Source organism: Porites lutea, chromosome 11 (genome assembly GCF_958299795.1).
Source record: "Porites lutea chromosome 11, jaPorLute2.1, whole genome shotgun sequence".
Lineage (NCBI taxonomy): Eukaryota > Metazoa > Cnidaria > Anthozoa > Scleractinia > Poritidae > Porites > Porites lutea.
In genome coordinates this window covers 12103711-12117173 of record NC_133211.1, presented here as the reverse complement: position 1 = coordinate 12117173, position 13463 = coordinate 12103711, and the positions used below count along the sequence as shown (strand labels likewise).

Sequence of the window (13463 nt, the reverse complement as noted above, 5' to 3'; positions counted from 1 at the left end):
TAATATTGGATTCAGGCTTTGAATGTATGAATGTATTTTATTGTTGTGTTTACAATGAAATACAATACCTATAACGGCGATTCAATACAACAACATAAAATAAAAAGCTCAGGTCAACTACTATGACCTACTGCAAGTATGTTAATTAATAACGTGAGCGATGATGCATGTCAGTGAATGGTCATGATGTAGTAATCTCAATAGGTGGGATCTTTTTTTATAGAACGCTTTGTATGTTGCATCACGAAAAAAAGCTGAGCATTCGATCAGTTTAATACCTTGTAGCAGCGATTTCCGCTGCTTTGCATGAGACGTTTGTTCGTAGTAAATAGGCTAACAGTGTTTCTCAGTTTTTGTTAGATTTATAAAGATTTTGTTCGACAACTGAAGGCGTTTCCACCGTCTTTCTGTCATTTTTGTGCCTGTGAAATGTCCCCGGGGTGGGGGCATTTGATCACCTGAATGGACCCTAGTGTGGGGCATTTGAACGGCATTTTTGCCCGGGTAGGGGGGAATTTGAACAATAATTTTCAAAAAAGTCAAATGCCCGGGGGTTTGCCCGGAGGGGGCATGTTGAAGCTTCGATTTGACCGATACATAACAACCACGAAAACGTCGCATGAAGAGTGAACTCACATTTTTTCAGTCTCTATCGTGATTAGACTATTCCAACTCACTTACTTTGTCAAATGCAAGCGAAATCTTCTGGAATTAAATTTCTATCAACCATATCCAAGTTCATAAAGAGAAAGAAAATTTTGTCATTGCTTGTTTACGTCCTTCACAAAACGTGTGAAATTAGGCATTTTCACGTGGTAGTCGTGCAGTGACGGCAAAGAAATATATGCAAAAAGGGTGATGCACGTGCAAAGTTGTTGTGTTGCCTTGTCAAGCTATTGCTTTTTTTACTTTCTCGTCGCCGCTTCATCTTGAACTTCCTAATATTTACGATACATTGTGATCCGTCAGAAACAGAATTTTCTCAGTGCAAATCGACTCCTGCTGATAGCATCCGAAACGTTTTTCGACTCATCGGTAGTTCCTTTGTTTCTGGTCATAGGAAAGCTTGGTGAACGAACCGGGCAACTGTGGCGAAATAATAGCCGTCGTGTACGAACTCACGAAAAGAACTCAGGAGATGCTGTTCGCCGATTGGGCACAATAATACAAAGCATTTTTTGTGCCCAATCAGGAGCCAGCATTCGCTTGACCGTTTGGAAATGGTCCGGTGAGAGTCGGTACTCAGGGGCTTTTCCGCCTGTACTTGAAAACTTTTGTCGCGCTATTTCTCCCGGCCCGACTGACCGCCCCTGGGTCTCCGAGGATGGTATGACATGGGTCCTACGTACTGCTAGGATCAGATATGTCGAAATCGTCATGTGTGTGAATTGCCCCGGCCTGTCTTGTAGGGAACTGAACATTTTTAAAGTTATCCAACGTTTTCAAGTTCGACTGTGACTTTAAAGAAGAATCGCTCAAACATCCAAATCATGGTTCCCTGCCAACTTGGAGCATTCTGAGGTCCATATGTGCAAAAGGGAATGTCATTTTGAAGTAAAGCATTTCAAAGGAGCCTGTTTTCAAATACACTCTTTATCATACGAAAAATCAGCTGGATACTTCAGGGGTCCTTCAACAGGGATCTAAGCTGTCGAATCTCAATACAAAGAAAGCTCACTCGGCTCTCTACCAATGAAACTGATTGAATTACAACCAATTTCACTTGACCCTAAGATATTTCACATACTAATTGTTAGTTGGCTTTACTGTTAGCTAAGGTTTAAAAAAAAAACCAGTAAATGGATACAGCGGTAAAACTAACAAAAGGAAATATTATTTTTGTTACAATAAGCTTGTAATGTTTATTGAGAGGAGTTTATTTTACATGGTACATTATTTACAGAATACAGTAATAATTGTAAATAATATTGTCTTAGGAATATTACTACAGAGCTTTTTACCCGACATTTTTTGTGCTTCCTAAAGATTAAGCTAATAGCCTTCAAAAGATTAAAATTATTTTGACATTAGAGTGGCTATACATAATCAGGTTCAAAACAAAAAAAGTTTCCAAAATGTTTTCAAAGCAAAAGCAACCAACACAAGGATGATAAAAGAACAGATTAAAAACCCAGCTCAAACAGTTTTACTTGCAAATTAAATTATTACAAAATTCTGAGACCCAACTTAGACTTAAAGACTTCAGTAAATTGCTATTCTTCTGAATTACTTCATTAATGTGGAACATGATTAATCTGTTTGCGGAGTTCCATGCACTGATCTTGGTCAATAAACAAACTATTGGCTTTCACTTCGATGTCTTCCTCCAATGAAAGCTGCTTTCTGATAAGTCCCTTGAGCGATGCCTCAGCATTAGCAAGCTTCTCCTGTAACCTTTCAATGTTGGTTGAGATTTCAAAGACTTCTTCTATCAGGCGATACTGCACACGATCTCTGCACAGCTCCACATTAGGTCTAAAGGTTCTGTTGTCCAGGCGTGTCTGTGAGACTTTCATGGGGGCCTCTTTATTAGCTATGGCTTTCTTAAGCATTGCGATGTTCTGCTCCATGGCAGCAATTTCCTCCATGACCTGGTCATTCAATGAAAAAATTTGCTTAGTGACTGCAAGCTGAATTTCATAGTACTTACATTGTATAGCACAATAGAGGGGAGAAGTGTGACATCACATTACCATGGTAGCAAAATTTGCCAATGCATGTCAAAAATATTTCTTGAAAGAGGCCATTAGCATTGTTGAATGATGAAAGAAAAGTATGAGCTACTATTTTGTTCCAGAGTGCAATAATGCAAAGGAAAGTTGCACACGTCATTCTTTTCGTTTTTTTCTTACCATATTTGTAGGACTGGGTTGCTGAGATCCAGAAATAGTGAACTTACGCAACAGGACGGGAGAGGTAAGAAGACGGCAAACCTTGTGTGACAAGCGTGACAATAATTTTGTTTTGAAATATCTTTTTGCCAAACTTCGCTTTCCTTTAAACTGATCTTGTTGTAAAAGACCAGAAAACATAAAATGTTAAGTAAAGATAACGACAAAACACGTAAGTAATAACCCTGTCATGTTTGTCACAAGCGAGCATTTTGCAGTCCTCTTCTTCCTGCCGTCCTGTTGCGTAAACTCACTAATTTTGCTACTACAGCAACCCGATGTAATTTCAAGGAATGAGGACCAAAATGCCTAAGCTGATTTTTATTTTGCTTCAAACGGCCGATTATTTTGCATGTGATCTTCACATCATTTAATGAACACTGTCTGAAGCTATGGGTTTTTCTTACTGTAATAAAAAAATAATATTGTTGCTTAGCTATTGTATTGCAGTATGGATATTGTTCATTATACTTTTCAGAAATGTTTTAATTAACCCTGATCACATCATTCACTATACACAAAGAAACCACCAGGAGCTTTTTCCTGTCTATATTTTCAACACTTGACAGAGAAGCCAGAACAAACAATAATAATCTAGTGCTGTTGCAATCTCCTTTTTGAAGACACAAGGAAACCTGAGTCTTCTTTTTAAGTCATCCATCTAAGGTTTGGTAAAAGGAGGGGAAAAGTTTTAAAATCTTAGAAAGTATTATTTGAGAATTTTAATGGTATGATGTAGTTTGCTTGGACAGATTTAGGGTTTGGCCGAGCGGACTGCAGCCACCCCTTTTCCTGTAAAATTTTGAGTTATTTTGTAAAATAAAAAGTACCTATATACCCGGCAAGTGTCCTGGCCACCCCTTTCTGAAGTTTTGGATCCACCCCTGTTTTGAAGATTTTTTGTTTGGAAAAGAACTTGCGTGTGGCAAGCATGTGCAGTGTTTTTATGTTAAAAGGAGGTGGAATGGCAGAATGTACCCACAAAATAATGTAGAAAAGAAGTAGAATGTTAATCTGAAGACCCAGTATTTTGATCTCTTCCTAGAGCCAAAAGCACCTTAAAAGAAAATGATATCCAAGACCTACCTTTTCTAAATGTTCCTCTAATTTTGTCTTCGCCTCACTAGTTTCTTCAATGCGCTTCTGGAAAGCAAGATTGACAGCTTCACACTGGGCCTGAAGATCACTCAATGTCTGCATCAGTATACCATCTATTATACTGCGTAGATTGATGGCTGAGTTCTTCTCACGCTCTGCCTTAAGAATGTTCTTGTTTGAAAAATCTTCCCATTCATCTGGTGCTACAGAACTGAAAATGACACAACAAACCTGTCAGGACTTTCAAAAAATCTTAGTTTATCAATCACTTTGACTTTGACAGCTTAAGTCATTATCGCCATTATGCACGCAAGACAATAAGACAAAATATTAAAAATATATACTCTTAGCTGTGAAATTAACACTCTTGTGATCATCAGTGCTTTAACAGTGTATAAATTTCTAAAGACACAACATCCATATTATGATAAGCTAAGGGTACAACTTCTTAAATTCACATCCGCAGCTTATTTCAACCCTAGGGGGTGAGGCCTTCTTAATCAATATTTGGGCAGGGTGTTACATGAACTAAAGGTTTGAAACCCTGTCCCTGAACCTCTAGTTCAGAACTCTGAGGCCCCATTCTCACCTCCCCAGGATTTTGGTGCTGATATATTTTGTTACATCACTACCGAGCTCAAAATAACGGCCTATGAACAGACTATGTCGAGACAGAATGGTAACTAATGTCTGGCCAAAAATTTCACTCGCCAGTCATGTTGACCAGCAATGCACACTCTCATTCTTGAACAAACAGAATCAAACCTGAGTCCTCACCTGTAAAATATCTAAGCTTTTGTCTCTTTGTAAAAATACAGATAGAAAATTTCACAAGGATTAGTTAACTTTTTTCCCAATATATTTTGACTGGTCAGAAATGAAACTTTGACAAGCAAACATTTCTTCAGCCAGTCTTGTGTCTGGCCTCCCATTCAAAAATTACTTCGAGCCCTGAAACAGTAATTAAATTACTGACTCAGTAGCTTTCTAATCCAAACCAACAAGCTCAAGGTAACTTTAAAAACTTTAAGGCAAAAGTCCTTCTCAATATCAATATACAGACAGCCCTAAAGTCAATACCACCTTACTTTTTTTCAACTTTCACTGCATCCTTGGAAAATCGTAGTCCAGGAGAAGTGTTCTCTAGTGAAGCACACGTATTGTCGATACCATGGGCCTTGAATTTATCCTTTCTGTCTTTTTCTAGATAATATTTGGCTGATCTTAAAAGCCTGTTTTGCAGGAAAAAAGTTAAACAAGAAAAATTAATCATTGAAGTAACTCTTTAAAAATGGTAAGGTAAAACTAATTTAAGGAAAAAAAGCCCAGCTGGGACACAAATTCCTCGGTACATGAGCAGATTGACTCCCCTTTCCTTTAAGACAGTTCCGTCGGATTCTCTTTATGGTTGATCAGTTTATGTATATTATAACAGGAACAGAGATTCCCAACAGGTGTAGAGTCCAGGGTGGTTTCCAGTGTTTTCAAAAGATAATCACAGAGCCTATTAAAACAGGGGGTACTAGGTCTCAGCATCTTTGGGAGTCTCTCTTTTTGTTGTAGTTGATAGGGTATAAATGGATCCTCATCCAGGTTTTCACAAGGGTATGCAGTCAGAGACCATACTACCTCTTCAAACATAACAACGTTCAACCTCCATTAACCAGCCACCCTCCATTTAGTGGCCAGTTATCAAAGTCCTAAAATTATTGTTGAAAAGAATTGGAAATTAAACTTCTATTAAGAGGCCAACTCTATTAAACGACAGCGGCCCCCCTTTTTGCTGTCCCAATAAGAGTTTTCCCATTGTTGTCACCTCCATTAGTGGCCATCAAGCAATTGACAGACTATGGTTGGCTTTACTTTAAGAATATGATGAAGGAAAATAGTCCACAATAAAAAATGACGACTGATTGTGAACCAGTAATGCTGGCCCCATCGAGCGCATGTTTGCTTTAAAATTTAGTGATGTTTCTGCTAAAGATAACGCTAATTCATGACCCGGTTTATGACAAACCTCAATTGAGTGGCCAACCTCCATGGAGCAGCCACTTGCCGGTCCCTGAGGGTGGCCACTTAATGGACGCAGAGGTTTAACTGTAACAGGTTTGAGTCTGTGGGCTATTTCATGAAAGCTCGACACAAACCATAACAACAACACAAATGACACAAAATTGTTTCATTGTCATTGATGTTACTCGTCTGCCTGTGGCTAAACCTGTTGTGAGAGATCCTGTTTCATAAACGTTTGAGGAGGGGAAAAAACGCTACAACCAGTTACAAAAATGATGAGACACTCCCCCGGGAAAAACGACCTTTCTTGCTTCAAATCGCTCCTGGTCACAGGTCTGTAAAATATAATACTGACCTCCCTCCTCCCTCCCATTCAAAGTTGTTCCTCCAAGTTTTGAGTATGGTCTTGTATTGCTAGCAACTTTGATAAGGGGTGGAGGGGGGATCACAAGCACAAAATCATGGACAGGCCATTTATGCCAAAATACGGTACAGTGTCTCAAGTACTTTTGCAACTGGTTGTAGCTTTATTATCCAATTTGTGGGCAGATCAGCTTGCTTGGTGACCAAACATTTCCTTAATCATTCACTTTCCGGAAAAGAAAACAAATATTTAACCAAATAAGTCACTTCTGATCTCATCACAAAGTTTTTTCCTTAAAAAGCACTTCCCTCTAGCTTTTTAAAATAAAAAAAATCACTCTGCAGCCTCACCTAATTTGCTCTGTGGCTTGTTCGAGAGTCCTCTGCAATAAAGCTTGGACGCCTTCAATGACTTCTACTTCCTATGTAAAATGGTCAAGAGAAAAGAAATTATTGGGAAATTCTTGATTAAAAAATCTCCAGTATTTTCAGTGAAGAAACGGAGACTATTAGCAGAACAAAAAGACAAGCGGTAGTACCTTTAAGAGCTGCATTTCTACATTGTCGTGGACAAGATCCACCTTCATTCTCCTTTCCCGGTTCGCAAGACATTGTTGGGCGATCATTAGCGGCAATTCTGTGTCGGCTAAAGCTCGCTCTAGTCTTGCCTTAAACCGAAGCATAGTCGAGATTTCATCTTCTGTTTCCTCCTGCTTTTGATCCAACTCCGATTTCCAGAAATTTATATCTGTGATTCGTTGTTCAAGCTTCTTGTTTACGTCTAGTTGGGTCTGTCTTGTTCGTACTTCTGTTTCATGGGCAAGCCGAAAGCTTTCATCTCGAAGCCTTTCAGCTGCTGCTCGCTCGTGTTCAGCATTAAAATACTGTAGATGGTTTGAGGCATGCCATTCTTCTGGAGTGTATTTCGGAGGAGGTTGTACTAATCTGGCCATCTTACTCTCTTTCGGTGAACTGCCCGATCACAATGACACAATCTTGCTTTCAGTGTTCTTGTTGCGAGGGGTGTAAAACAAACAACAGTTTCCTAGCAACGAAAGAAAATTAATTTGCGCCTTCAGATTCAGCGGTTACACACAAAAACCAAGATGGCGGCCGACTGCATACATCCGAAAGAGCTTCAAATTTGCAAAAGAAGATTGCGATTCCTGGAATGGAATCCTTCTGCTGAGACGAATGTAAACCCACAGCTGTCGTATGACATCATTCCCTTGTTTTTAGGCGCTGATGTTTTGTCTGGGTGTTCCAAAGCTGTCTCTAATTTGCCCAGAATGCATGCAAAATTCGCAAAGGAAGGGTTGGCTGTCAAGGTCAATTTTCCAGTCTCTGTGCGATTACAGGGAGTACATGGTTCTTCTCGTGGTATTTGGTTCTACTCTATTCAAGGACTTTTTAGAGTCTGCTTTGAGTACTATAACCGCAAAGAACAACTAGCATGCCTGTCACAACTTTTTCCCTTGTGGAAGGAGAGATTTTCAGATCCCCTCTTTCAACGAGAAATCAACCTTTTTAGGTTTGAGACTTCAAGCTTTGTGGGAATTTCTGAACAAGCACGTATGAATAATGCCGAGGAAGCAGAAGATACGAGTGTAATAAACACATCTGACTCAAATGACGATGGGAAAAACAATTTTCGCTTTACAGAAAGCAGATACACTCAAACTTCAGAACCTTATACTCTTGCTGTAAATTCTTTTCAGAAAGGGAAAGGAAAGGGTTCTTGTATAACACCAATAGGGAAACAGTGTATTGAGGAGATACAAAGACTTTATAAACATGAACACCAATCTGAATTTGATGCTCTTGCAGAAACTACAATGAGAATTTTGAGAGAGTTTGAAGCTCAACAGTCAGAAGGTCGTAGCAGATCATCTGGGATGCTTTCAGCAATTAGCAAGATCCTTGGTGATGAATTGTACAAATTCCAATTGGAGATAAATGAAAGAGTTACTGAGTTCAAGAAAAGACATATCACATCAATCAACAACCTCCCACCATCTTCACTGCTTGTTAAAGAACTCTTCCCAGACTGTATGAGGCTGTTGTTGTTACACTGGATGGGAAACAAGGATGGGGAAAATGTAAACAGTATTATCCAGGTTATTCTGGAGCTAGTTAATACAAGCCTTGTATCAGGTGTAGCTCATGTACTTTATTCAAGACTGATCCGAACAGATACAGTGTAGTCTGTTAAAATTGCAAATAATGTAGTAAGTTCTTGCAGTCTGTTTTTCTCTTGAAATAATCCCTCTTGCTAAATAATCTAAAAGGAAAATAACTGGGACAAGAAGGATGGGCTTGTGACTGCTTCAACTTGATAAACAACTTGGTGGATATAATTTTTAAAAAGAAAAGGCATTCTGCATTGTGCAAGCAGTGTAGAATTTAATTGAACTCTGTTAATAGCACTCACTTAAATGCTCTTTTTTTACCTTCTTTACTGACTAAAAAGTGTCATAATATTACATCACTTAGAAAATAATGTTCAATTTTACATCATATATTGTTATAAGGCCATGATTCTATCTTTTTACATTAAATACAAATAATATAATAAATACTGTAGACTCTCTTGTAAAAGAAATGACTTTGTAAAAAATCTTTTTAATAATTTACAAGCTCTTTGTAAGACATATCAACAAATCAGCCATCCCTTTTGTGTAGCTAAATGCATAAGGTTGCCTATGAAATATGAGATTTTTCATTGAACTCTTGGCTTCGGTTTTCATGAGCAGAACTGCAGGGTAGCAAAATCACACTAGTACATCAGGTTTGGAATTTACATTAATTTAACTGGATTTAGTATGTACAGTACTTTAACTTAAAGTTGGCCTTGTAGTATAAAAGTACATTAGAAATACTATTTTAATGACAATTTTAAGATATATTGTCAGTTGTTTCTGTTTTGTTTTGTTTTAAATATAATATAGTATTGATTTTTGAAGTCTTTTGCAGTTTACTGTGGCCTAAATCCCACCTCTTCCACATCTTGTTCCTGCAGCTCTTGCAGTTCAGTCAAGTCATCAAACTGCTGCACATGAAATTTAGAGATTTGGTGACCAATCATTATTCTTAACACTCTGTATCCTTGGATTGTCTCAAATAGAACAAACAAGGTCATTATGATGTTGACAGCTCTCTCCATTGGCATAATCAACATGCTTTCATTCAGCAACAACATCAGTGTAAGTGGAAGTTGTAAAACAAGGGTGATTATCCAAAAGCCAGCCAATTCAGGTACCTGATGAAAGTTTAAAAAAAGTTTTGTAATAAAGATCAATCAAACTTCTCTTAAATAACCACCCAAAAATTGGCTAGGAGTGGTAAATTACCAAGGAGAGTTAGTCACAAATGGGATGTCTTAAAACAAATTACCGTAACAACTCGTGTATAAGCCGCACCTTTTTGTCGAAATTTTGAGTCAAAAATCACGGGTGCGGCTTATACACGAGACCATTGCTCTCAAACGGAGTAAACTGGCTTGTAGGGGTCACAAATTGAACTGAAAACCTTCAGTAAATAAAGATTAAACATATTGAAACCTGTCGTTGATCATTGCTTTCAGTAGAAGTGGTGGCTCCTAAAGGAGCCGTTTGTTTGCATCTTCAGGTTCTATACCTGAATCTTGCTCGCCAGTAGTTCTTTTAAGCGTTTCATCTGCGCTTTGTTTGAGCAGTTAAACTCTAACTGGCACGGAATCTCCATTCCTCCGCACAGCTGCTTACAGTGTCGTCTGCGACCGATCACTTCAACGCTGATTTCCCCACTACGTGCAAGAAAATACCACGCTGTTCGAGAGAATTCGCGAGGCAAATGGCCGACCGTTTCGTCGTCCTTCACTACTTTCACTGCGTGTTTGTCCATTGGGTTGTTAAACTCTCGTTTAGCAACAAGCTTTTCAAGCAACTACAACAGTTGTTGAACATTGAACACTGGTGATGCGCGAACAAACGATCACCTTTTTTACAAAAGCGCATTTTTGGTTTTTTTTTTTTTTCAAAATCATGCTTGAAAGTTGGGGGTGCGGCTTATACATGAGTGCGGCTTATACATGAGTTTTTACGGTAATAAGAAAGAAAGAAAGAAATCTAGGTTAAATTTCAGCCCTTGCTTAAGCATGGTACTTCCTTCCATGTTTATGGTTAGTTTTGGATGTGTTTCTTTAAACAACAGCTGATAGTGACTGGTCAGTGTTTATTTTACTATAAGCAGTTGCACAAACCTATTGTAAAATTGCAGACTTGCTAATCATTTAAGCAAATTTCTTCCATTTTCTAACCCATCAATTGCTGTTTTCCCTACTTGGACCCATAATTCAAATGGCAGGTGGTGCGACAAAGTTTTCGCCAGTGAATAATAATGCATATTGGTTTTCCTAATACTTATCCACCAGATGGTTATCTAGTGGATAGTACCATCCAAGTTTTGAACAACCAGGTGCTACAACCAGGTACAACCTTGGGGAGCAAAGGTGGCACAGTGGTGAGAGCACTCGCCTCCCACCAATGTGGCCCCAGTTCAAATCCTGGTGTCGACGCCACATGTGGGTTGAGTTTGTTGTTGGTTGTCTCCCTTGCTCTGAGAGGTTTTTGTCCGGGTACTAGGTTTTCTCCTCTCCTCAAAAACCAACATTTCCAAATTCCAATTCGACCAGGAATAAAGTAGACGAAGAACTACTATGTGGATGTGCTACCTTGAAATCGTTATTTAATTTTAAAAATTTATTTATTTACTATAGCCACTTCAATGGACAGTAACATTCCCAGGTATAAAACCTTAAGTCAAAGCACAGCAAAGTTGAGGTGTTTGACTCACCTTTTCCTGAAGATTTCCAGCATATCCCAGATAAAGTCTGGCTATTTCCAAAACCGCCATGGTGATATAGATGACTATCGTTATGAACTTGTAAACTGAGTCAAGCTTTGAATACTAAAAAGACCAAAATTGCATATCAACATGCATGCATCATCTTTATAACAAAAAAAAAATTAGTGCAAGGCTTGAAAAAATAACCTGTCTGGTTGTCTGGTATGGGACCAACAAATTTTCCTGCTGGGGCCAGTAACGTTTGCTGCTGACTTGTTCAATAGGCAAAGGCCTCTCCAGAAAAAGTGTAGAACAGCTCCACTAAAATCTGTAGAAACAGTACTTGAAAATCTGCTAATCTAATTACTTGGGCTGACGAAATCTTGTGTTAGACAAAATTGATTCAAAAGATTTACTGAGCAAAAATGTTTCTCATGACTTCCTCTTCAGTGAATTAAATTTTAGCTTAAGTCGTCTGCTTACAAGAAAACAAATTATTTATAGTTGACAGGAAGAAACAAAAGCTGGGAATGAGATTTTCAACAGTGGTGCTGAAGATCAGCCAAAAAATATGTGCTAGTCCAGAACTCTGAGACCTTGGCCTGGTGAACTAGTAACATCAGCTACCCCACGATCAGGGAAAAAAACCTCAAACAACATTGACTCTCCAGAGCAATAATAAAAGAATAAGAATTCGGGATTAAAAGATAACAAACATATTATATTCCTGTTTCTTAAATTCTTCTCTTTCTATTCCTCTGATACAAAGTTAAGTTTGCACACTTGATGTTTTACATAAATCAGTAGCAATTCAAAGAATTTTAAGAGGGATTCGAACAGTCAAAGGTTACACATTTCTGTTAGACAACTTAATTTGGTAAGATTTCTGCTAAGTCCCATACATTTATTATTCAAACATGTTTCAACTCTATTCATGGTACTTGTGTGAAATAGTATGAGATTGCTGCATGCATAGGAGATGTATGTGGTTGTATGGCAATTTTGGTGTCTGGTCACTTTGCTACAAAGTTGTTTCACTGCATAATAAAGCCAATTTGCTGCAAAGTTGCAAAGTCGTTTCACTGCATCATGAAGTTGATTTGCTGCAAAACATTTTTCATTTCACTGCATACTAGGGTAAATTCTGTTCATAATAAAAGTTAAGTCTCTTCATACCTTGAGTATATGTTGATTATATTTTTGTAGAATAATTCTTTCAAAGTCTCTTTTCTTCTCGTAGTTTCAAACTTTGGTCCGAAATTGCACAGTACAGGTAAGAAACAAACCCAATGGCTCTTTTAAGAGCCACCGACTTAAACTTAAATCATGACCAATAAACAGTTATCTAATTATCTACCTTATCTACCTATAACAACAAAAATTGTTTGAATCAAAGAAAAACCCAAGATCATTAGTCCACAACGGTATCCCTGCAAAAATTAATTTTCGAAGATTAACTCAGCGAGGACGTAATGAACTCATTAGTATTACCTGTTTTTAGTTAATTTTAAGTGTCTTTTATAGGCATTTATACAAAAAGTCAATTTCAGTACCATCTGGACATGATGCAGTGAAATGACTTTGCAGCGAATCGACTTCATTTTGCAGCAAAATGACTTTTAGGGAAACAATTTGGAACGAACAACTGGTAAGCACAATTTTACCAGGAAAAGTGCCCAAAAAATTATTATGTCAGTTGTGTGCATGTCTTCTGTGATAATTATTTCAGTTTCAGCACGGTTAGACTTTCTTACAATTAATCATCCTCGTTCCCTGGGTTCTCTCCTATCTGTCCTGGGAAGAGGTTGACAATTACTCACATTTTCTCTGAGTTCTTGTTACCTTCTTCAATTCCAGTAACAATATCTCATAGGAATTTGTGACCATGATAAAAAGCATTAATTAGGAACGTCATGGGAGTTAATTCAATTTCCATACTTTTAGTTTTACCTTTGCCACCAGCATAACAATACAGGTCGTATACCAAAAGGGAGAAAAATATACATTGAAGTATAAAGACATCTGTAGTGCTAGGTTGGAAACTATTTCATTCCCTGGAAATAAAAGAAGAAACAGAAAACATCCTTATGAGCTTGTGTGGTTCATTAAGCTGCTATAAGCCTAGGCTTGGGTGAACTAGCATAAAGTTGGTACAGTACTTGTTATGTGGCGTCTTTGGATGTTTCGTAGCGCGCGTGAATTGGGAAAAACAGTCTCAGTTACAGAGTTAAATGCTGCTCTCAATGTCTCCGCCATGTTTGTTTTCCCTTCCCA

General features: G+C 38.1%; 3 protein-coding genes across 3 annotated transcripts; 1 reads left to right on the top strand and 2 right to left on the bottom strand.

The window, feature by feature from the left end:
* Positions 1-1919: 1919 nt before the first annotated feature.
* LOC140953413 (tektin-1-like) lies at positions 1920-7400 on the bottom strand. Its single transcript, XM_073402896.1, has 5 exons — positions 6905-7400; positions 6717-6787; positions 5078-5221; positions 3978-4200; positions 1920-2591 (listed from the first exon to the last, which is right to left on the bottom strand). Exons 1-5 carry the CDS (start codon positions 7316-7318, stop codon positions 2235-2237), a joined length of 1209 nt encoding a protein of 402 aa, XP_073258997.1. The 5' UTR covers positions 7319-7400; the 3' UTR covers positions 1920-2234.
* Positions 7401-7471: 71 nt separating this feature from the next.
* On the top strand, positions 7472-8569 carry LOC140953414 (uncharacterized). Its single transcript, XM_073402897.1, has one exon. It carries the CDS (start codon positions 7472-7474, stop codon positions 8567-8569), a length of 1098 nt encoding a protein of 365 aa, XP_073258998.1.
* Positions 8511-13456, bottom strand: LOC140953416 (transmembrane protein 17-like). The gene is made up of 4 exons (XM_073402899.1): positions 13349-13456; positions 13140-13243; positions 11199-11312; positions 8511-9624 (listed from the first exon to the last, which is right to left on the bottom strand). Exons 1-4 carry the CDS (start codon positions 13443-13445, stop codon positions 9340-9342), a joined length of 600 nt encoding a protein of 199 aa, XP_073259000.1. The 5' UTR covers positions 13446-13456; the 3' UTR covers positions 8511-9339.
* Positions 13457-13463: the final 7 nt, after the last annotated feature.

Bases quoted from the DNA above. Each gene is read 5' to 3' on its own strand.
- LOC140953413 (XM_073402896.1), bottom strand. From the start codon at position 7,318: ATGGCCAGATTAGTACAACCTCCTCCGAAATACACTCCAGAAGAATGG. The intron at 6,788-6,904 runs GTACTACCGCTT...CATTTTACATAG, and splicing joins TAGAAATGCAGCTCTTAAAG to GAAGTAGAAGTCATTGAAGG. The intron at 2,592-3,977 runs GTAGGTCTTGGA...TTGAATGACCAG, and splicing joins TAGAGGAACATTTAGAAAAG to GTCATGGAGGAAATTGCTGC.
- LOC140953416 (XM_073402899.1), bottom strand. From the start codon at position 13,445: ATGGCGGAGACATTGAGAGCAGCATTTAACTCTGTAACTGAGACTGTT. The intron at 13,244-13,348 runs GTACTGTACCAA...TTTTATTTCCAG, and splicing joins CCAAAGACGCCACATAACAA to GGAATGAAATAGTTTCCAAC. The intron at 9,625-11,198 runs GTGAGTCAAACA...AACTTTCATCAG, and splicing joins CTGGAAATCTTCAGGAAAAG to GTACCTGAATTGGCTGGCTT.
- LOC140953414 (XM_073402897.1), top strand. From the start codon at position 7,472: ATGGCGGCCGACTGCATACATCCGAAAGAGCTTCAAATTTGCAAAAGA.